The 24,862-nt window shown below is 34.8% G+C and overlaps 2 protein-coding genes across 2 annotated transcripts in view; both read right to left on the minus strand.

Moving 5' to 3' along the window:
• Invadolysin (leishmanolysin-like peptidase, invadolysin) overlaps positions 1-16,486 on the minus strand; it is a 31,792-nt gene extending 15,306 nt beyond the window's left edge. Inside the window, exon 1 of the mRNA XM_088198107.1 lies at positions 16,267-16,486. Coding sequence (XP_088054233.1) covers positions 16,267-16,398 — 132 coding nt within the window. The 5' untranslated portion in view covers positions 16,399-16,486. The remainder of the gene's footprint in view (positions 1-16,266) is intronic.
• A 99-nt stretch (positions 16,487-16,585) lies between these two features.
• On the minus strand, positions 16,586-22,027 carry LOC148230242 (cytochrome P450 307a1-like). The gene is made up of 3 exons (XM_088198110.1): positions 21,522-22,027; positions 20,518-21,449; positions 16,586-17,030 (listed from the first exon to the last, which is right to left on the minus strand). The coding sequence occupies exons 1-3, from the start codon at positions 21,886-21,888 to the stop codon at positions 16,692-16,694; spliced, it is 1,638 nt and encodes a 545-aa protein (XP_088054236.1). The 5' UTR covers positions 21,889-22,027; the 3' UTR covers positions 16,586-16,691.
• Between the last annotated feature and the right edge of the window lie 2,835 nt (positions 22,028-24,862).

The raw sequence follows: 24,862 nt of genomic DNA on the forward strand, positions 1-24,862 counted from the left end.
TAAGTTTCTTTAGCTCTTTTTTATACATATTATACAATAAATAAAAAGAGCGGAACATTGCCTTCAAAAGCACCCACTTTCTAGGTATTACTTTCACAATTTAAATTATTATTATGGTCAGAATTAAAATCAATTTTCGGTCAGAATAAATATAACACATGGTCATAATAAAGTAACTTGCTGCCATAGTCACAAGGAAACTTGAAGTTAACCTATTTTATTATCTCATTGTGGTACTCACATATGCGTCTTTGCTTTTTGAACAGTTAGTCATAGATTGGATGATGCTGGACAATTACAAGATATACCGAAATGAGAACAAATCAATACAATATCATTAAAAAAAAAGGTTAGGTTGTTTGGTTCTACAGTGAAAGTCGGCGCGAGCGATAGCGAGACGCCTTCCTTTTCCTATATAAATTTGTAATTATTAATAAATAAAAACCATGTTATAAAATGAATTTTGTTTTACTTTAGAATGCTACACTTTGATTATCATTCACCGCAATGGTGGTCTTAGCGAAGGTCTAATAGTTGGTGTTGACAAGAGCTGTTGATTCAGCGTTGGCGCGTCAGAACTGTCTAGATGTAAACGAACAGTTGTACCAATATTAAACGATAACACTATGTCCAACTGAAAAATTCGAATCTGACCATATGTCAACATAAATCTTACCATTTAATATTAATTCTGACTGGTCTGATTTCAATTTTGACCAATTAATATAAATCTAATATTTATTCTGACCCATGCAATATAAATTCTGACCCGAAAAATACGTGTTTATTCCTAAAAAACAGTCTCGAATCTATCCCGAAAATATTTTTACATTTAATTCAACAGTATTCAATTTTTCTGCTGTTATATAAGGATTTGGATTATTTTTTTTATTGTTTTCCACGTCGTATTTGGGTCACTTTTTATTTCATCTAACGACTTTTCATTTTTTAGCTATTCTTAATGCTTTGACTGCCATATTTCTACATTGTTGGTCTGTTTTCCATTTTTCATGCAATATTCCACTCGTTTTGTTTTTATTATTTGAAATATATATGATTCAACTCTTATCTTAAAAACATTTTTAGCATTAACATCATTAACTTTCACGCACATACTATACCGCTTTGTCAGAGAATTTCGCAAGAGAGAGATGGGCGAGTATATCCTCTTTTCTCTCGCACGTGTGCGGCGAGATGCACAAATGCGTCTGACACAGCGAGAGAGCCAGGGCAAGGTGCCTCACGCTCTGATGCACGCATCAGACGGCGCTTCAATCGTGCATCAGTATTTGTTTACTTATCATCGAGAGAGTTTAGGTTTAATTTTTATAGATATGTTTTTTTATAATTTTTTATTATTATTATTTGTAAAAAAATATATTATGATTTATTGCGAACGTTTGGATAACTGTGGGTGCTTAGCGTCATCGGGTATGAGTAGAAAATGAGTTTGTATGCGTGCATAAACAATGACAAAAATGCATAGCGTGGTCTCATTTTACGCTCGATTAAAAATATTTCTGTTTCTCGACAGTTAAACAGCGGTTATATCGATATTCTGTTTTAAAATTAACTTGACTATATATTTTACTATCCACAATATTTTCCATATCATATTAATATCCATGTTATCTACATTATCTATTATTTTAATTTTATTCTATCATTAATTACATATGTTTTGATCGGTAATTCTTAGAGTTGTTTTCACTTTACATTGTACCCTTTTACTACTGATAAAAACTAAATCTATTAATGTACTCGAGCTATTTAGTTATCCTTTTATTTTCGTTATTGTCGTAAACAAAATATATTTAAGTATAAGAATCCTCACATTTGTTCTAATTAAAATTCCAATATCCAATAAACGGTATCAAAAATGTTATCAGAACTTCGTGCTGTAATGTTATTTATGAATTACAAGAATGAATTTGGATCACGATTTATTAGTCACGTAACCAGCAAAAAATGTAATCTAACTTAAAAAATATTCTTCTAGCCTCGAGACGTTTAAAATTCATCCATTGACGCATGAGCATAATATTATCGCATTATATACGATTAAATTATTTATACATATGAATCGATTCACAGTACTTTGTCTCGCTTTGCATCTAAGATAAACGTTAACATTTATTTAGTGACGAATTTATGCTTCTAAGCAAATAAACAGGATTGTTTTAAAAGATTATTATATACTCGACCTCGTATAGATGATAGCTTTTACTTTCGTACGACTCGTATAGATTATCTATAAACAAAGAACGTAATTAAATAATAATTAAAAATAAAATTACGCAGGTTTAAAGTTGACGTTTATTAATCGTTTCGCTCGTGAGCAACTTCAACTACAGTTTGATTATATTATTAATAAAATGCAGAGCCGCACTCCTCACCTTGGATTTATAGAATCGGTTCATTCTATATATATATGTAGTATGTACATTAATTTTTAAATAAAAAACACACTTCAGTTTGAGTTTTTTTCACAAGTTGAATCTCGACGTAATTATCAAATTTTCTACAAAACGTCAAATTGGCAGTGAGGTAAGAAAAAAAACACTCTTCTTTATATGCCCATTTTTATTGCACATATATATATATAGCTCTCTGAGATTCGGTGCAGCGATTAAAATTGATCGATAATAAGAATATTAAAAGATCAATTCTTAGGACAAAAGTAAATATTCACTATCAAATAAACATTAAAGTGACACAGAGACGTCATTTCAGAGGGGGTAAAATTTGGCTAGTAAGTGGTCGTTTTTTTAATATTTCGATTCCATTAAAATTCATAGTATTACATTTAATGACATGCATTTTTCTGTTTAGAATCCACGTCAAAAGCAATAAAATCGTACCGTCGCGTCGCAGTGGAAAGGCTCGGTTATCTAGTCATATTAAGACTTTTTATAGCAATATAACGACTTTCTGAGAATCGAATGAAGTACATCTAAACCGAATTTTGACCAATAGGAGAGCGCCAAAAACAATTATTATTATAAACGCCGACACGATTTTATTGCTTTCGTCGTGAATTTTTGACTTCTGAGAAGTGATAATTGTTTTTGCGCTCTCCTATTGACCAAAATTCGGTTTGAATATGCTTTGACTAATAATCTCATATAAAAAGTCCGTAGTAATATCGATAAGGATAACTATCATATTTTTGAAACATAATGTAATATTCAAGTGCAGACAGACTATGGAGCAATATGTGAGATGCAACGTGTCTGTACTTTTTATGTTTATTTTTCCCTGACAGATGAGTTGGCTTAGTTTGGACTTGACCTAATGTTCTAAACCTATTTTTAGAACTTTCTTTAGGATAGGTTTGGGTTTGAACATCAAATGAACGTTTCGCAATTGACAAATTGAGTTTCATATACATTTTAGGGCAGCATATTAACGCCTATTTTTCATATATAGGTATGTCTTTCGTGTGAGTATCGAAAAACAAATTAAACAAAAATGTTATAACACTATTTTGAAAAAACCTGAAGTGATTTTAATTTACTTGTAAATCCTCAAGAGCAAATCATATAAGTACATATGTTAGATGACTATGAATACATGCATAATAAATGTTGAATCTAGTTTTATACGATAATATATTTTGAAACCTGTATACAATTTTTGACATTGGTAGTTTTTTTTATTATATAATCAATATGGTTATACAATCTAAAAGTAGACCTAAGAATTTTATATTATCACTTTTTGTAGTTAGAGAATTATTTACAGTGATTGAAATATCAAAATTATCATTAAATATCATCCAGTTTTTTTTGTCATTAATTGTTAATTTGTTTAATCTCATCCATTTACTAATATGAATCAAATCACTCTGTATGTTTCTTTGCATGTCTATGTATTTTTTAGAGTTATATATTAGCCTTGTATCGTATACTTACAGTTGAATCCTTTCTGCAAGTTTACATAGGGTTTAATCATTTATGTATAGATTAATTAATAAAGGTCCCAAAATAGAAACCTGTGGAATTCCAAAATTAACCACCTCACATTCGATTTGTGTATCATTTATTACAACTAATTGTTGTTTATTATTTAAATAGCTTTTTAATAAATTTACCGTTGGTCCTATTATTCCAATATGTTTTAATTTCTCTAATAATATGTTACTAGTTGTAGAAGTACGATTGATAAATTGGAATGGTTAGATATTTATAGTATTTTTATATAAGTTAGAAAATCATATGTCACCAGAATATTTTAGTAAGTATTTAATAAGAAATAAAAATGAACATAGATTTAATACTAGAAATAGAGACAATTTAATGATAGTTAGGTATAAGAAAAGGAATTATGTACGGAAGTGTGAATTTGTATAATAATGCCTGCACTACACTCTCTGGAAGTTGGCCAAGATTGGCCAAGGACGGAGAATATAGTGAGTTCAGTTTTGCCCGCTCTAAAATCTCTCGGAAGTTGTCCGAGGTTACCGAGAACGAGAGGTAAAGTGGGAGTAATTCAGTTGACTTGGCCAGCTTCGAGCACTTCCGAACATTGTCGGCAAAAGGACCGAAGTCGGAGATGCTCTTTCGAGCGCGAGCGGTGAGATACTTCCCTTTTACTCTCTCGCGTGTTAAGTGACGAGAAAGAGAGACATAATGATATGTTTTTTTGCAAACTGAGATAGAACGAGTAGCTCGGTTCAATTCAGAATGCGCGTAGGCGTCTTATGGTCAACACGCACGTCGAGCGCTGCATGGTAGTCACGTGGTAAAGTTATAATACCACATGCTTATCGGTGACTTCAACAGACTCTTACTGATATCTTTGAATATTTTTGGGCAGCAAAAAGGATTAATTATATTTTGATAGTATATTCTTCTAACAGATATCGTTATTATATTTTTTTTATATAAAATTAAATAAGTGAAAAATAATTAGTGGTACTTGATTTTGTGGAAAAAAATCGTTTCTAATATCCTAGATCGGTTTATATAAATGTCACACCATAACGAATTCTGATTTAGAATCGATGGCGACAAATTCTAGGATAGTCACAGATGTGGTGTTCGTATTCTGAAGTATCATTTTTATGCCTTATGGCATTTTGCAAAGCCGACAAAGATTTTGCGTAAATTGAATATTTACGACCGAAAAGTTTTCACTGATATTGTATTGGTGAGTGCCCACACAAACTTTTATAATTATCAGTAGCGTAATTTTAATAATATGACAATTGAAAAATTGCGATTATTTGGCACATTTTTCGATCGCGTGCAAATATGCCAGCAGCCGCCGTGCGGACGTCATTCACAGCCGCCGTCCGGACGGCATATGAAATTTGTGGAAGTCGGCGACCTCTGTCGACTTCAGTTGAACTTCGGTTCGGACAACTTCCAGAGAGTGTAGTGCAAGTATAATATTCCTAGGGCGATCCGCAAAAACAAAACTGTAACGGGTTTCCTAAATGGAATAAAAAAAACACCTTCATGTATTAAGAAATAAATTATAATATTAAGTATTTTTTTATTTTCTGTTTATGTTATATATTATGTGTATGTTTAGTTCAAATTTGTTTGATGTAAAAATTAGCTATTTAGCTAAATAAAATAATAATAATAATAACAGTATCACTGTCAATGTCTTCGCTTACTGTTTGAAGCTTTGAATTAATGACTTTAACAATTGCATCTACACAGTTTTCATTTTCATTTTAACATGCTAAATCGTCATTTATTGTCAAAATTTACTAAAAACCTCTTCGTTATTTAAATTTACTGTCCTAGATTACCGAAATAGTTCCCTTATTTGGTTTATGTTATTTTAGGATTTGGCCCAAATAACCAGCAGTTCCAATAAACCAGTGGTCCAGTTAAGCGAATTCGAATATATATTATAAAACGTCAAACTTGCAGTGCGGTATACAAAAAAATCATCCTTCTCTAAATGCCACTTTTATTGTACATATAGTTTTGTCGTTCTCTCAAAGATTATTTTTATTATATTCGGCGAAGTGATTAGAATATTAAAAGCTCGATTCTTAGGACAACATTCATTGTCAAATAAATATTTCAGACGCTAAAAACGTAAAAGAAAGAAGAAAGTACGGGTAGATAGGGTCAGATTGTTTCTACCGGTACGCGACAATTGGGCGACGGACAAATGGGCGATTCCGGTCAATTGGGCGATGGTTATTTGGGCGACGGTCATATGGGCGACAGAAAAAACTTGCACGCTTTGCTTTATTGTAAATATTAATAAAATATACATTAAAACGAAAAAGTATATTAAATGCTAAAAACAATTTTATTTTCAAATTATTAACTCATATTATAATTATATACAATACCATGTAAATATTCTATGATATTTTTTTCTATTGTACCTCAAAACTTTTATAAAAATTCTTTGGTCTGTTCTTTTTATTAAGATATCCATTAAAAACATATTTTTCCTTGTCTTTTTGACTATGCCTGAATTATCCATTTATGAAAAATATAAACTGTGGTAACTCAAATTGGTCGTTCTCAACAATGATCTATAAAAACCAATTATCTATAAATAGCACATAAAATATAACCCACATGTGAATAAAAAGACACATACTTATTTTTTTGCTGTACTGAATTTTTTACCAAAAACACAATGACACAATGACACTGTGGCAAAGTGACAAAAACCACGACAAAAATAATTTTCAAAGACGCAACGAAACTTTTTGCGAACATTTTCAGTGAAAATTCAAAAGTATACTGAGCGCTAGTTATGGGGTTTTATATTTATATATAACTACCCTATCTAGTTTTAAATAGATAACTGTAAAATATGCGATTTTTGTGAATTCGCAAAGTTTATTCTCACACTAATTTCCAAGGCGCAAAACATAAAAAAAATTCGCGGAAAGGGCAAAACCCACGATAAACATTTATCAGCGCTAGTTCTAGGTTTTTATATTTATATATATAACTACCCTATTCAGTTTAAAATAGATAACGGTAAAATATGCGATTTTGGAAATTCCAAAAGATTGTTCTCACACTAATTTATAAGTCTCAAAACATAAAAAAATCGCGTAAAGGGCAAAATCCATGATAAACACTTATCAGCGTTAGTTCTGTGTTATTATATTATTATATAACTATCCTATCTAATTTAAAATAGATAACTGTAAAATATGCGATTTTTGGAAATTCCAAAGGTTTGTTCTCAGAGTAGTTTCCAAGGCTCAAAACATAAAAAAAATTCGCGTAAGGGCCTACTATAAACATTTATCAGGTAGTATACTTATAATAAAATTACCGACTTAAGCCGTGTGTTTTAAGTGTTTTATGATATCGGGTAACTCTCTAAAATTTTTGAATAAAAAAAATCACTGTTAAAGTGATATTTTATGATTAAATAAGCACAAATGATAAGTAAATATATACATACTATATCTTATGTAGGTATATTATATTTTGTTTAGACCAAATAATGTTTTCATCTTTTAATTCTATTCTAAAAAATATTACTTATATTTTCGTATGTACGTATATATATAATATACATATATATATATATTTTTTTGTTAATATGTATTAAATTATGTTAATTATTTAATTAATTATAAGATCATGATTTACATCACATTTATTTGTAATGCATTATTATTCTATCGCCCAAAAGACCGTCGCCCAAAAGACCATCGCCCATTTGTCCGTCGCCCATTTTGAATCGCCCATTTGACCGTCGCCCAATCGCCGTCGCCCAATTGACCGTGTCCCTGTTTCTACCCGTATACTAGTATCTTTCGTTTATGCGACCTTGGCGATCGATAAACACCGACTAAATGCATCGTTAGAATTATCATAACGTAGCCGAATATTTTTTCTATCTAATCTGATTAAAACTCCTTTCACTGTACGCTCGACAATTAGTCGTTGATGCCTTTACGTAAGCGATTCTCGACATGCGTATATAATAAAACTCGTTTATTATACAATAAAACGACATACATATTCATCGGCTTTTTTACGAGGCGCGAGCGGAATGTGTATATTAGACGTTTTTACCTCGTTTTTTCACAGAAGAAAAAATGTCTCGTTTCAGTCTGCTTCTTTGGCGTCCCTCCTTGACATCTTCGAACGCGGTCACCTCTAGCGAAGCGATCACTCGATTGCCACCAATTTAGATCTTTTAGCTCCCAAATCGCGATGTCTTCGATTGTAAAATTAAATAAAAAAAAATCGAGACCGCCGCTGCAGCGAGAGCAAAAGCAAGGGCGACCGCGAAAAGGCGAACCTATCGACCTTCCTCTGTAATATATGGAGATGGAAATCGACAGCGCGAAAACAACGCTCGTCTTGCGGCTATTTTTTCATCGCTTGGCGAAGTGAAAAACAAAAATCTAGTGCAACAACATCCGCACGTTTGTTGTTCGATTCGAGAAAACATCGCAGTGGTCTCGGAAGCGCACTTATACCGGTATAATTCGGCGGCACTGTTTTCGATTAATGCGGAACGGCGTCATAAAAGCGTATCGAAAGTAGAAGAGATGATTTGAATAAATTCGCGTACACGGTTATGCAGAAAATGACTCGGTTTAATATTATAGGCCGCGACTGAATAATATTTCACGATTTCTTTTATGCACGATTGCAATTTCGATATCTACGAAAGACGAGCGGCGCGACCTATAATTCGCAAGCTAGCGAAAGTTTTTTTAGCGAGAGAATCGAAAATTTCCTCGCTGCGTAGCAAAACATACATCGTGAAAATTCGCAAGGAAGTTATTTTATCGTATTTTCGTAGTAATTTTCGATTCAAATAAATAAGTTACTCTCTATACGTATACGCAGTTGCGTAGCTAGGGGGCGGGCAAGGGACCGCCCCGGGCGGCACTTGCTTGGAGGCGGCATTTTCGCGATGGAATGACCATTTGTGTAATGTGGTTCTTAAACTGAATGCGTTAACATGAATAGTTAAGAGTGAAGTATACGTGATAAAAATATTTTTTACAGCCATTTTTGTTGGTTTCTTAGAATCGGTAAAAGTCGAAATTACACCAGATGTTTCTCATTTTTTCTTTGAGTCGAGCGCGTGCTAAAATAATGAAATGCCTGATAACCATTACCATATTTCATTAAACTTGAAAACTGATATTTTTTATAAGCATATTAAATGTGAAGGGTATGCAGCGTAGCTGGGATGGGGGTTAAAAGGAGACATCTACCCCGAAAAGTTTTGGCATATTAAAGACATGCATTAAGTTACAGATTTTGTATTAGATAATTGTATGGGGGGAAGGGGACTAAGTTAAGAATCGCCCCAGGCGGCTACAAACGCTAGCTACGCCACTCATAAATGTATCTGTATGTATGTGCCCCAAAATCTAGATAACCTAATGTACATATATGTTAAAAATTACGTTGATTTTAAATACGTGGCTAGTCACACAATTGCATTTTCAAGGTCGTCGATGCCGGCAAAATATTCCTACTATATCGGCGGATATATAATATTTTACAGGTCTTCCTTTACTAAGGTGTGACTTTCATAGAACGTTGGAAATTTAGCCAGCGCACTGCAGAGACTTTTATCATTAGATCATTAAAAATGTATACGCGCTACTTCAGGAATACTTTAGTATTGCGCACTCTTTATGATGCTCTAGTCTGCAGCATACTAGAAACTAGCTCTATTATTTGGATTTCAGGCGTAATGAATGTAATGAATTCAAGCTGGAAAAAGTATAGCGTAAATTCCTTCGATATTTATACTTGAAGGAATACAGGTATTATTCTGGGAGCGTTGGGATATGTTTCTTTGTCAACTCGCAGAAGTGTTTATATAATTAAACTACGGTGCTCGAGCAGCTCCAAAAGTGGGCTCCGGAAGGTTGTTATAGTTCTAGGTCGCGTCCACTGTTCTTGCTTGTAAAGTCTAGAGCTGGAGCACTTGCCAACTCTTCTCTGACAAAGGCCGTGTGTGGGTGTGCGCATACACATATGAATTTGTATGTATTCATACGTATATATGTATATATTGGTATGTATTTTAAAATATGTAATATATTTTATATTTTAGGCATCTTGTATTTAGAGCAAATTGGTGGGGCGTACCACCCAAAGTTGCCATCTTTTTTTCACTTTTGAATAGTGACGAAACGGATAGATCTTAAAGTGACTCTGTTAAATGAAACGGAGTATAAATACTATTTACGAGGATAGAGCGAAACATTCGTTCTTTTGACATTGCATTCTTGGGGTTTTTTTTTGGTAGTGGTCCCAACATCAGTAATGGGTCAAGGGTATACTATAAATAAATAATAGTTAAGAAGCTTAATTTTTGTGATTAAATAAATTGCACCACAGTGGATTCAATAAGAAAAAAGTTTAAACAAGTATAAACAATTTTTGATTCCCTCGAAAACAAATTATTGCGTCTTTCCAGTCTTTAAGATTCTTGTATATATTATAATATATAACCCTATTTTCAAACGTATAATTCAGAAATGCGCATTTGTAGTTGCTTTTATTATTCGCATATTTTAAAAGCTATCATGGTCGTCAATGAAGTGCAAAAAAATATTAAGCGATAACAGCCGATGATAATTACCCGTATTGCATTTCCACGTTTTATGCGAATGACACGTATTTGTTACAGAGCCGGAAGCGTAATAGCTTTTTGCTGTGTGACATTGTGTAAAATTACACGAAGAGTAGCATTATCCGTTGGAAGATGTCGAAAAGGCGATGGAAGGTTACTCGTTATTGCAGATACCAGACTAGGAAGTAAAGGTCGCTTTTCGAATTTGCAGGCGAGTTTCGAGAACTATTTCGATTATACTCGAACGTACGTTTTTATAGTGGTTTCTAAATCTCATAATCGACTGAAATACAAAGCGACGCTGTAATAACTGTCGAAACCGAATGCAAAATTTAGACTCGTTCCGCTGAAAAATGGAAATTTTCCAGTTGCGTCGCCTTCGGTACCGTTTGTTTTTGGGCTCGAATTCGTGTTGATATCGTAGGAATAGTTTATCATAAATTAGCGGATTACTATGTGGCATTCCGGGGCACGGTTTAAACCGGACAGAAATGCGTCTCGATTAATCCTCGATCGAGCAAACCGCGATGTAACGTATCGTTGCGTCGAATTTGCACAATCACCCCTGCGAACCGTTTCATTGTTGCACATACGTGCAGAGCGTGCGAAAATTTCTAATCGAATTTAGCGCGGAAAACTCCCAGCGCTGGGTTGCCACTCGAAAAAAGGCCAGATTATCCCCTTTCTCTCGGATCGATCACGAGCGAAGAATCACTGCTTGCTTAGGGAGGAGTCGCGTTGACCGCAAAGAGCACGGGCCCCGAATTATAGGGAGCCCAAATATATTTATAAAAAAATATTTCAATCAATACGTAATTAACATAAGTAAAATAAATTACAATATATAATAAATCGAGAGGAAGAGAGGCGTGTTATAATACAAATATATTCACATTACTACATTTTTGAAAGTTGATTTTAAAACAGTTACTCAAATACATATATTATCAAAATACACGGAAATAATACTTAAAATTCAAAATATGAACGCATTCGTGCATTGTTTAACCGAATGTTTAATAAGATCTAATATATTTCAATCGTATGAAAAAATATAGAGTTGGCTTTTAAATAGAATATCAGGATGAAACAATTAACACGCGTTTGTGGGCGATTTAACACTAATTAAGATTAATTGTCGACAATTATTAGATAAAACAAGGACAAAGGAAGATGGGACACTACGTTTGTACGTATCCGATCTCGCGAGTAAATTTTCAAAAATATTCTTACTGCATGATCCTTGACGGCATTTAAAAATTATAACAATTTAACAATAGATACATTATTCAAAGTTGTATAACATTTTATACGATGCATCGAGCATTTCTTCGGAGGAAATAGCACTTTGTTAGGAAAATAACACAAATATTCGACCAACGTTACTTTCGACATTCTGCGAACTGAAAACGACAGTTTAACCCTAGTAGGACCAGAACCGCAGGATCCAGTTACCCGCGCGTTTTAAAAAGAACCAAGTACCCTGTTATTTTTGACGGGTTATTTTAATTTCGTGATTTCTCCAAATGAAATATATATCTCACACAATTTTCACGATGCAAAATTCTCAGGCTATTATTTTATTTCGCAAAACTCATTTAGAGATTAAGTGAAACAAAAAAATCCCTATTTAACAATCTGATAGTATTGTTTCACAATGTTTTATGACATATTTCTTTTCGGTATTCTCAAAAATTTGCCATTTAACAAATATTATTTGTTTAATATTTTAAGCACACGGAATACTCGGAGGACGGTTGTACACAAAAAATGATTTATGATCGTTAGAGCTTTGATGGCTTGATGGATAGCTCTCTAGCAAGAGATGTGAACAGTTTTTTTAATACTCCAATGCAATTTTGATATTCATTACACAGAATTATTTGATTTGATAATTAATAATATTATCGATTCAGAAGCAACAAAAAATATATTTATTCTTCACTTTTATAAACATGAAAAGAGAAAATTATGTGATTCATAAATAGAAGATTATAAATTTATGATGCAATGATCGGCACTTCATAAAGTTTCTATTAATCCTTTGACTCATAGTAGAAACATATTTTTGCTGTGAACAATATATTGGGACGGGTGAGCCCTTTCGTGTGTTTTTACGATAAACAAATTCATATATTAAAATTATTCCACGCTCACAGACAAAAGCAAAACAAGAGTGGTTCAGAAATATTTTTTGCCATTTATTTCCATCTTACTTTGGTTTCATCACAAAATTGAATCTTGTCTGCGGACTTTAAAATTCATATATTATGACTAAAATTAAATATCAAATTGTTTATACGTTATTCTATGAATATTTTAATTTATCAATTCTACGTTTATTTAGGGCACAGGGATAAAGATACATATATTAATTATATTATAATTTTTAATCTGTATTTTTCGGTCGATTAAATATTGACATATTACCGATCGCGAGAATAAATATAGCTGCTATGAGAAATTAGCGAAGAAGCACCTATACTTTTACGTTGGAGATTTGCTCGATTATAGCGAAAACAATAGCGTTGCGGTTAATTTTAATCGAGACATTCTAAATTTGGAGAAACGATTAATTTCTCTCGTATTTTACAATGCAATTAGTTAAATACGTAAATATACACGACGGTATTACGCCAAACAAAGCCGCATGTCCAACTAACGGGCCAAAAATACCGATCGATCGGTTAATTAAATTCAACTACCTATACTTACTTATTTAGAGTGCGTTGATAACTCTTTTATATTTTAATAGCGCCGCTTTCTACAATTTTTAATGTGGCTTAAAAAATAATCTAGCGCCTCGTTGTTAACGAATAATTTTGCTACTGCAATTCTGCTACGATTCGGTATGATTCAATCAATTTTACTACATCGGGGGATCGAATGAATCTAAATGTTTGTTCCTTTATTATTATTTTTATTTTAAGGGGCGAAATCGTCTGGCTTATCTACTAATTTATAAGCTTTAAATATGTTCTTCGGTGGATGAGTTGAAGATTTTTTATAAACAATTAGTTTGCGAATCGAGCGCGCTGAAATTGTTCACCAAAAAAATATAATGCAGGATATGAATCATACAAAGAAGGTATGGTAGTCGCATCTTCGAAGAGCAGGATTCATCATAAATATACGAATTGATGGCAAATTTCAAGGGCTTTGAAAATGCCGATAAAGGCGAAGAAACTGCAAACTACCGATGCTGAGAAAAAAATCCAAATAATCCTAGATTTTTTCAATGAATAATTCATTAAAACTTTTTTTTATTGAATCCAATTAATTTAATCACAGCTTTTTACATATTATTTATATATCATTTACTTAGGGTAAACCATGTACCTGTTCCAGATGTTGGGAACACTACCAAAAAAATAATGCAAATACAAAAGAAAGAATGTTTCGTTCTATCCTTATAAATAGTATTTAGTTTATTATTCACTATTGTAATTTACACAAAACCAATAGTTCTGAACATATTATTAAACGCACGGATTTTATTGCTTTTTTTATTACTTAGACATATAAAACACTGAACATATTTATGTATGTACATTACAATTAATTACATATTTGTAAACGTGATGTTTGGTTATATTTGTCAATCGTATGATATTTCTGGAAGCAATCTTTCATATGAAGATATGTTTTTAAATTACGTTTTAAACATCTCCTCTGTTTTTCTTTCACCAGTTTATTTTAGATATTTTAGATAAATTTACTATATGGGAATAGTACATATTTGAAAAGCTACACCTAGTCCACATCTTGACGATTTTCTTATCCTTTGATGCAAATACAAAATATGGCAAAGTGAATTATCAGCAAGTGATATAAATGTGCAGAATTAATAGGATGATCCAATTCGAGAATCATATGTTAGCGGCACTGTAAATATTCAGGCGTGTTCAAAATGTCAAATGCAGGGACGTCGTTTCAACTTATTTCAGTGGAGGTCAAAGGTTGGACTATTTTCAGTGGTCTATTTTTATTTCGATTCCATTAAAATGTTGACATGCATTTTTCTGTTTAGAATCCACGTCAAAAGCAATAAAATCGTAACGTCGCAGTGGAAACGCTCGGTTATCTAGCGGTCATATTGAGACTTTTTATTACAATATTACGATTTACTAAGAATCGAATGAAAAAAACCATTATCAATTCTCAGAAGTCAAAAATTCACGTCAAAAGCAATAAAATCGTACCGTCTCTATTGCGGTAAAATCGCTTCGTTATCTAGCATTCATATTTAGACTTCAATGGCGCAAAAATAATTATTTCTTCTGAGAAGTGATAATTGTAGAAGTGCAGAAAAAATGTGACGTCTGTCTGTGGTATTTCTTACGCTTATTTTCCCCTGAGAGATGAGTTGGCTCAGTTTGTATTTTAGACTAAAACTAATTAGTTTTAGAATTTTTTAGGTTAGGTATGGGTTTGAACAATTAAGATAAATTGAGATTCATATACATTTTAAAGGAGCATATTAGCACCTATCAGTAAAATTATATTTTCGCTAGTAGAAATATATATCAACTGGTGAAAATATATTTGGACCAGGGAGCATGTAATATATACAGAGGCGGCCATATAATTGATATTATTATTTATAATTAATGAAATATTCAAATGTTCGATTAATAAAAATGATCCGAAGATTTATTTAAGTTTGTGTTATTTTAGATGTTCGGAGACTGAAGTTGGGATATCTTTCAGCATAAACAATGTAACGCAAAAATCTATCGTACAACTGAAGGACTACTCTCGATTAAAATAAAACATTTATCCTAATTAATTTTTGCGACGTTATATACCTATAATAGGGCAGAAAACAATAAATATATAACAATTGATTTGTCAACATCAACTTTAATGCTCTCAAAATATTGAGTTGAATTAAAAATAGTAATTTAATTTATTTAAAGAAAATATGTACGTAAATGTAAAAGCAAATATTTTTAGATTGAGAACCATAGATAACCATTTACACGGGATAAACTGGTCAAAAAATTGTTTCCATAATCCATCGATGGATCAACAGAATTTAATAATTTAACAATTCCATGTAAAATAGTTCGGAATTACTAAATCTTTTTACCGTAATATGTTGATCTCTGTGTAACTTATGAAATAAAATTCTGGAAAACATTTAGGGCATGACATACATGCCTTTGGACCACTAAAGATTAATATCATGAAACAATAGTATATTAAAAATAAATATGCAAATAAAAATTTATTGTTTTTTACTATTCCCTTGAAATTTATTAGCCAGGATAATCGAGAGATATAATAACATTCGGGATAAGAGTCGTTTTTTGATATTATACTAAACGACCGAAAACAATCTCACTGGGTCTCGTCATTTATATTATGAAAATGTATTTGCATCCCGCTTGGCGCATTTATTTTAATATAAAGAGGGGGCGGTAATTATTCTCATCCGGGGCCCCGGTCGTAATGGACCGCTTTTCGCATGCAAATGCCTCCTTTTTCGGATGCAAATGACCAATTTTCCCGACGGTGCGTGCAAATCGGAATCGGCGTCGGTCTCGCGACTGTCGCGACGAGATAATTGTCTGCTAATTCGCGCATCTTATGAGAAAAGTCGAGCGAAGAGCGTAGAAAGTACGCGCAATTAGCTCGAACGCTAGATTTTCTCACGCGCGCGAAAGTCTCGAAGGCGACGCGTCTCCCGCACCAGGGCGTTACCTCATGAGCGCGGGGGTGCTGGTGCTGACAGGGGTAGTCGGGCGCCGGCCTCGGTCCCGCGGGAGCCCTGGCCCAGCCGAGTCCCGCAGCCGCGCACAGCAGGGCCGTCCACGCCCAAGCGCGCGCCCTCATAGCCGCATGCCCCCGGAAGCCTCCGCCCCCTTTCACGACGCGACGAGCGAACGCGACGTCCGACAACGCCGAAAGCCGGCGAGCGACTGTCAAACCGGCTCACTCGATCGACTCGCCGGAGACATCTAGCGGCTCCGCGTGTGAACTAACCTTCTCTCTCACCGTTGCGGGAAAATGAAAAACCGAATGTTCGCAAACTTCGTGTATTCGTTTCGTCGTACAGTGTATAAATAAGGAACTTAAACGAGGCATAAATAAATAGAGTAGAAGTAGTAGTAGCGGTAGTGGCGGTATCAGCGCCTTCTCGGGACGAAGGTGAGACCGCGCGCGTCCGGCGGCAGCGCCAACGAAGCCACGCGCGCCCCCACGCGCTCCGGACGCTCGCAGACGACGTCGAAGTTCTGCAGAACGGTCGCGATCATCAGCAGTCCGTAGTGCTGCAGCAGCCCCTTGCCCAGGCATGTGCGGCGGCCGGCGCTGAACGGGATGAAGTGGGAAGGCACCGGCTTCAGCGACAGCACCTCCCTCTTGACGGTCTTGGAGGGTTCGTTGGACATGTCTCTGCGCCTCTTCGATTCGCTCTCCGACTCCACCCCGGAGTCGTGGTCCGAGCCGCGGCGATCGCCCTTCACCTGCGTTAAAATACAATTATTAACTCGCAAATAAATTTAAATTTCACTTAAATTTTATTTTAATAAATTTAAGTAAAATTGCACACAGCGAAAATGCTTCATATTCTTCGCTATTTTTAAGCAAAAAATTGTGTAATGTAAGTGTATCATTCCAATGTAAATTACTAATATAATTTAAAATATTTTTATGGCATGATATTTTAATATTAAATAATCTATGATCGGAAATATCGCTGTGCGTAATTTTTTAATATTATATTTTTACTGTTTATTTATTACAACGCTGATTATCGCGACTCTGAAGGTTTCTCCGATGCTCAAACATTTCATACATATGTATGTCAGATCAAATTGTTTTGTAAAATAAAAAAATATTTAATAGTAGTATCGCCAAAAACATTTTATACACGTTGCGTTTGGCGAGCTAGTTCGAGATTGACCGCGACGGTAAAGAACGAGGGGCGCGATCGCGACTCTAGCGACTAAAAAATCATCAATAATTGACTGACTTTCGACACCGTCCCTCGGCGACCTTAAAAAGAGCTTTGTTACGCTATTTGATCGTATCCCGGTAGATGCGTTATATTTTCCGATTCTGTTCTAACGACAAGAATAGGTACTTCGCTTCGCTGCGATTCAGAACAGGAAAATTTTTTTAAGTTTTAACAGATCTTACTTTTTGCAAATATAAATACACATTTATGCGACAAATAAATTCTTAGCAGTGAAATTTGTCAAAAGTGCATCTCAAAACCAGTTAATAACTAACCGAGCGTTCCCATTACGACGTGATTTTACGATTTCTGTGAAGCCAAAATCGGACGAAACGCGTTAAAATACAATTTTGTTTAATGGAAAGTCAAAAAGACACTGCAAAAACAATTCTCAGTTCTCGGCAAATGTTGAGTCACGCTTTTGAAAATATTTTAAATCAAAAACAATTGAATAACCCTTAAAACTTATTAATTTAGATTTAATTCGTTTCATTGTTACTAACATGCCCGCTCTCAGAACCGTTACGTATAAAAGCTAGTCGTTAAATAAATAAATGTAGATGAAAATGAGACCGCAAGCTCCCGGCTACTGCGATTCATATTCATAGAAAAAATAACGGGTAGAATTTGAATTCCCTCGTATAAACGAATCGTGTGTTTTGAACGAGAATAGAAATATCGTTACGTTAAAAAGAAAAATATACATCAAAATGGACACAGGAATGAGTACTATCTTAAAAAAAGTGCATAATTTACATGCAGTGCATACAACATTTGGGGGAGCGGATTGAAGCATTCGCCCCCCCTTGAATTTGGTTAGAAAAATGCATATCATTTAATGAAATCAAAATATTAAAAAAATTACCATTGACTGGCAAACTTTTGCCCCCCCCCCTGGAAAAAGTCCCTGATTCTAAACCAGAAATTCTTTGGTTATCCCTCAAAGAATATCTATAGTAAACAGTCTCGAATTTATCGCAAAAATAATTTTTTAAATATGTAATATTAGTGAAATCATATCGGAATATATTTTTACTAGTGAAAATATAATTTATCTGGCAGGTGCTAATAAAATTATATTATTTCAACTTTTTCATACGTAGCAATATTATGTATAAATTAACATATACAAATCATTATTATTTACATGCGATATATAAATGTTACAGTGAAGTTACATTTTCACAAGTAAAGTCCAAATACATTTTCATCAGTAGATATATTTTACTACGACCGAAATATAATTTAACTGATAAGCGCTAGTGAAATTATATGTTGCGCTAAAATGTCTATTTGAAACCTGTATTTGTTGTTCAAACCTAAACCTAACCTACACGAATTAAGAAAACCCAACTAGTAGGTCAGTCTAAATTGAATCAAACTAAGCCAACTCTCAGGGAAAAATAAGCAGAAGAAGAAGTACAAAGAGATGTTTCATTTTGCACATTGCAGATTAAAAATATAATGGCTATCGCAGTAGGGCGCAAAAAATTATACCTTCTCAAAAGTAAAAAATTCACGATTTTATTGCTTTTGACGTGAATTTTTTACTTCTGAGAAGTGTTAATGTTTTTGCGCTCTCCTATTGAGCAAAATTCGGCTTATTGTATTTCATGTGATTCTCAGTGAATCGTAGTATTGTTATAAAAAGTCTCAATATGAACGCTCGATAACTGAGCGATTCCACCGCAACGACACCGACACGATTTTATTGCTTTTGACATAGATTTTTGACTTCTGAGAAGGAATAATTGTTTTTTGCGCTCTCATATTAAGCAAAATTCGGTTAAGTTGTTCTTCATTAAATTTATAATACCTATAAGTCGTAGTTAAATCTAGCGTTCACATTACGACGGCAACGGCACGGTTTTATTGCTTTTGCAGTGGAAATTTTTGATGCGGATTTTTGCCTTCTGAGAAGGGATAACTATTTTTTGCGCTCTCCTATTGGTCAAAATTCGGTTTAGATATATTTCATTCGTTTCTCAGTAATTCGTAATATTGTTATAAAGTCTTAATATGGACGCCAAATAACCGGGCGCACTGCAACGATTTTATTGATTAGGTGGTGGAATTTGTCCAGAAAAATGTATGCCATTTTTCAGATGATGGAATCGATATATTAAAAAAATGACCACTGACTGGACAATTTTCGCCCATTTCTGGAAAAGCTGAAATGACGTCTCTGCATACAAGTTTTATAAGAAACGAACAAATCATTTTAGCTGTATATAATTTATAATTGTATTAATATTTCACTTCAAAGCCAAAATAATCAGCGAATAAAAACACGAATTTGACGTAAAAATCGATTCCTACATTTGAAAAATATTTGTTGAGAGTAACAAAGATCGAACGGATTTACAAGAAAATCTGTCCTAAATCATAAGCGAAAACTGCTGAAAAATATTTTCATATAAATATGAAATTACAGATCGACTTAGGTATAATATATCTCTAGCTATATATTTTAGTTCCGTGGAAATTTAACAAAACGGATCAGGAAAATATAGTTTAAAGCTGATATTTCTGACTGGCGGAATTAATCAAAAAATAATCTCACCGATAATTTACCGATAAATGAGTATATACGATATACAGAAGATCGGGAATAACGATTATTATATTATTATAGCTTTTCTTATAAGAGCTAAATTTAACTTTATAGATGGATAATATCGCCCAAAAAAAATTTTCGATTGACTGAACGGACAGGCGACGATAAATTTATAGGTATTATCAGATTGCGCATATATTAGATTATTCTAGAATTACCATTTATATTTTCTTCCCCGTAGCTTTAAATTTAAATGGCCTCCGAATGGCTTGGGTTATAGCGGTTTTAGCAGACACAAATACTAAAAATTTACCTTGTAAATGCATCGCATTAATTCTCTAGCCGGCCCGATCGCCGCATTGATTAAATATGGCGGATATTCTATAACATATTCGTCGAATGTATTTTCAATCGTAGTAAATATGCGCGTACATACCTCCACCGTCGTCGCCTCGACGAAGCGCTCCGGTCGGAACTCTTCGGGCGCCTCCCACAGCGCGGGGTCTCGGTTGAGCTTGTGGTTGTTGAGCACCACCACCGTGCCCTTCTCCACGAGGTGACCCTTGACGGTGGTCGTCTCGGTGGCCACGTGCGGCACGATGGGCGAAGAGACGTAGCGCAGCGTCTCCCGCAGCGTCGCCGTCGCGTAGGGCAGGTCGTCGGCGTCGCTCATCGTCACGGGTCGCCTGCGTCCCGTCGCCTCGTCTACCTCCGCCTGGATCTTGGCCTGCGTTTCGGGGTGCAGCGCGACCAGCAGCAGCGCCTGCGACACGAAGTTGCCCAGCGCCGAGCTGCCGCCGAGGAAGTCCTCTAGCGCGAAGAGGATGCCGTCGCGGGACAGCTGCGGCTCTCGACGCAGCGCCTTGAGCAGGCCGTCGGTGAAGTCGCGTTCGCGCTCGTCGTCGTCCAAGTCCAGCTCGCGCGCGTCGGCTATGCGCGCCAAGATGAAGGCGCGGATCTCGGTGGACCAGTCGGTGAGGTCGGAGACGAAGCCGCCCGCCACGGGCATCAGCCACGGGAAGAAGTCGACGGCGCGGCCCTGGTTGATCTCGAAGAATATCTTGTCGAAGAGCAGCGCCACCCGGGCGAACTCGCGATCGCGCTCGGCGTCGAATCGCGTCGAGCACATGTACTGCGTGAAGAGGTTCAGCGCCGTGCCCATGACGACGCGCTTGAAGGCGAACTCCTCGCCGCGCGCCCTGGCCTCCTGGGAACGCGCCCTCAGCGAAGAGGCGAACTCGCGCATCTCGAAGTCGCCGATCTCGGCCATGGACTTTTTGTACGGCGAGTCGGGCCTGGGATTGCAGTGCTTGCGCGCGATGCTCCTGCGCTTGATCTGCACTCCGCTCCAGTCGCACAGAGCGAGAGCTGCAAAAATTTAAATTTATTGTATATTCAAGGAGAAGCATAGCATAATAAACGAGTAAAATTCCCACTCACAGTTCTGCCGGTTGTCGCCGAAGAGCTTGTGGTAGCGGACGAAGTCGGGGCGACCGCCGAAGCTCTTGCCTCCGTCGAGCAGCACGGCGCGCATGGCCTCCGAGCCGCTGACGACGACGACGGGCGTGGAGCCGAAGCGCAGCGAGTACACGTCGCCGTACTCCTCCGCCAGCTCGGTGAACTTGGGGTAGGGCCCTCCGGCGCCGGCGAAGAGATGCGAGTTGCCGACGACGGGCAGAGGGCGAGGTCCGGGCGGGAGCGAAGGGCCGGAGCTGGTGCGGGAGCGGGAGCCGGAGCGGGAGCTCTTGAAGATCGCCGCCAGGGCGAAGGCGACGAAGAGGAGCAGCGGTGCGACGATAGACTCCATGTTGCCGCTTCCCTTCGACGCTCCCGGTGCGCGGTGTCGAGTGGCACTGAGGAGCGCTGCGGCCGGCGGCGCCTTTTATAGCCCCGGCGGTCGACGTCGACGGCGGCGTCGAGCGTCTCGGCGGCCGACTTTTCGCTTTCGGGTCGCCGATCCCGTTATCCCGAAACGGGAGCGCTCCCGATCTTTTCGGCCGAAATCCCGACTTTCCGGAAAAGTCGCCGATTTTTCGAACGAGTCCCGGTCGTTCCCGATCGATTTCGAGAGAAGAGAGCGAACGTTTCAGCGAAGGGCTCGACGAGCGGGAGTGCGCCGAACCCCAGGGATCGGGTCGACGATCCGCTTTCCGAGAAGTCGATTGCGAAACGATTCGGCCGCCCTTTCGGCGAAATCCGCAAACAATGGGCTGAGATTTGCGCAGTCGGCGATTTTTCCGATGCTCGCGTTTCGCTGTCCTCTTTTGCCGAACCCGCTCCGTTGTTTTCGCTATATATTAGACTCTTTAGAAATATCGAGAAATAAACAAAAATATATAAAAGTTAAAATTATAATTTAGCAATAGCGAGGACTTCTAGGGCAGAATTCAATTTATAATAATATATAATAAAATATTCTAATTTTAAATTATTATATTAGAAAATGTCAATGAAGACTTTAATAATTTTGTAAGCAAAAGTAGATACAAAAAGTTCAGATAATAAAAATATACATCTAAATATAAATATTTGTCTTAACAAATATAACTACTTATCTGAAATTTTTTTGCAAAAATTACAAAATTGGGCAATGAGAGTAGTTTTAAATAAAAATGTTAAAATATTTATATATATATACATAAGTTATAAAATAATATATTATTACAGTATCTTAACAAATATTAAATTATAAATAAAGATGTACATAGATTTAATACCAGAGATAGAGATAATTTAAAAATAGTTAAGGATAAGAAAACGAGTACGGCCAGTAGAATATTGTACCGAAGTGTATGTACCTAAGAAGATTCGCAAATATAAAAATGTAACGAATTTTATCAATGACGTTTACGCTCCTCGGACATACATATACAAAAAATATAAATATAAATAATTAATTTTAATTTTAAACTAAAATTTGTGTACGTATTAACGTTTTAGTTTGAAGCTTAGGATAAAGTTAATTATTATTTTACCTTGGAAAAATACAATTTATAGCAAGCAACAAAGCGCCGAGCCGATGCGATCTCAAAAGCACGAGACGAATCCTGCGGTTTGCGTCTATTTGCTACAATTTGTTACGGTGTATTAAGTAGGTACGTTAAATGCAATCAGTCCTAATAACTCAGGACTCCTTAAAGTGTTATTTAAAAAATAGCAGCGTAATTGTATTTGTGAAAACTATTAAAAATTACACTTATGTGTGTTTTGTTATAAAAATTAAAAGTTGTTTATAATTGTTTCGGTATTTTTCTAATTTTGTTCTACGTTTTGTAAATATAATTGTTACGATTTTTACTGGTTGATTTTTATGTTCCACATTTTGAAATATTTATTAAGATTATCCAAAGATTTTTGCAATTTATTTGAGACCGGTTATAATTATAGTTTAAGTAAAACGTAAAAATGCACTATCCAACTGATTCCAAATTTTAGTTATGTTACATAGCAGTTTCTACGTTATTCGTTTCGGCCCTCAGTCCTAGAATTTTTTATTAAAATGGTCAAAGAAATTTCGTCAATTTAAAAAAATGGCAGTTTAAAAGCCGTTTACCTCTCCCTGATAATTTACAATATGTAGTAACTAATAGGAGAAGTCGGCAAACTACGACTATTGCAAGTATTCATAAGAGTTTTAAAAATGTGTTCAATGACTGCGACTTTATTAAATATTGGTGATATGTTTTAATTAGCTTATTAAAAAAATATAATATACAATATAATAAAGTTTGGCCGCGAAGTATAATTTTTTTGAATATTTTCTCGTAAAATTTCTTTTTTTTCAAAGTGCAAGGCTCGTTTGATTCTAAATCGCATTTATTTAGATATATTACAAAAAAAAATGCGGGTTTACTTTATGACTTTTATTAGTTGGAAGCTAATACAGTGACAATTTTTTTTTTTAATATATGCTAATTAATCAAAAATAAAAACTTCCATATTTAATTTTTAAACTATTGGTTGGTCCACTGTTCTCTTGCTAGGCCAAAAATAAACAGAAATTAGCAAGGAAGTGGCCCTTATGCATAGATCAGTTTAAAAACAGATGATATTTACCAATTCAGATAAGAAATGTTTTCGCTAGCATCATAAATAACGTGAAAACTATAAATATATATATATATATATATATATATATATATATATATATATATATATATATATATATATATATATATACTTATATATATATATATATATATATATATATATATATATATATATATATATATATATATATATATATATATATATACTATAACTATATTTTTCTGATAATATTTTAAATAACAACTATAGAAATTCATGAGCAACGTATTTTATTTATTATTCCTTTGTTTATATTTAAATCGTAACTATTAAGAAATCGCAGTTTAACGGTTTAGTTTGAATTGAGAAACGTTAAACATTTTTTTAAATACGTCTCAATAAAATTACAGAATATTTTATTTTTTCATATTAATATAATTTTTTATTTACTGAATTTAAAAATTCTTTTAAATATTCGTAAAATTTAGTGTCGTATGATATAATGAGAAAATATCAAGAAATTGTCTCTAGATTTTTGCTAAATAGAAAAGCATTTATTGTAAAAATATCAAAAACTCCACTTATATTATATTTACTATCGGAAGTTGTTGACTAAAAATATTTTTTTTTAATTTTAATTTCTATTTCATCGTGCAATACATGCATTTATATGTATATTCTGTTAATTTATGTAATCAGTATCATTAGAAAAAATTCAAAACCTAATACATAAATTAAAAAAAGGAACCAGA

The sequence above is a fragment of the Plectrocnemia conspersa genome, unplaced genomic scaffold, assembly GCF_051122295.1.
Source record: "Plectrocnemia conspersa isolate PC_06_02 unplaced genomic scaffold, ASM5112229v1 ptg000011l, whole genome shotgun sequence".
Taxonomy (NCBI): Eukaryota; Metazoa; Arthropoda; class Insecta; order Trichoptera; family Polycentropodidae; genus Plectrocnemia; species Plectrocnemia conspersa.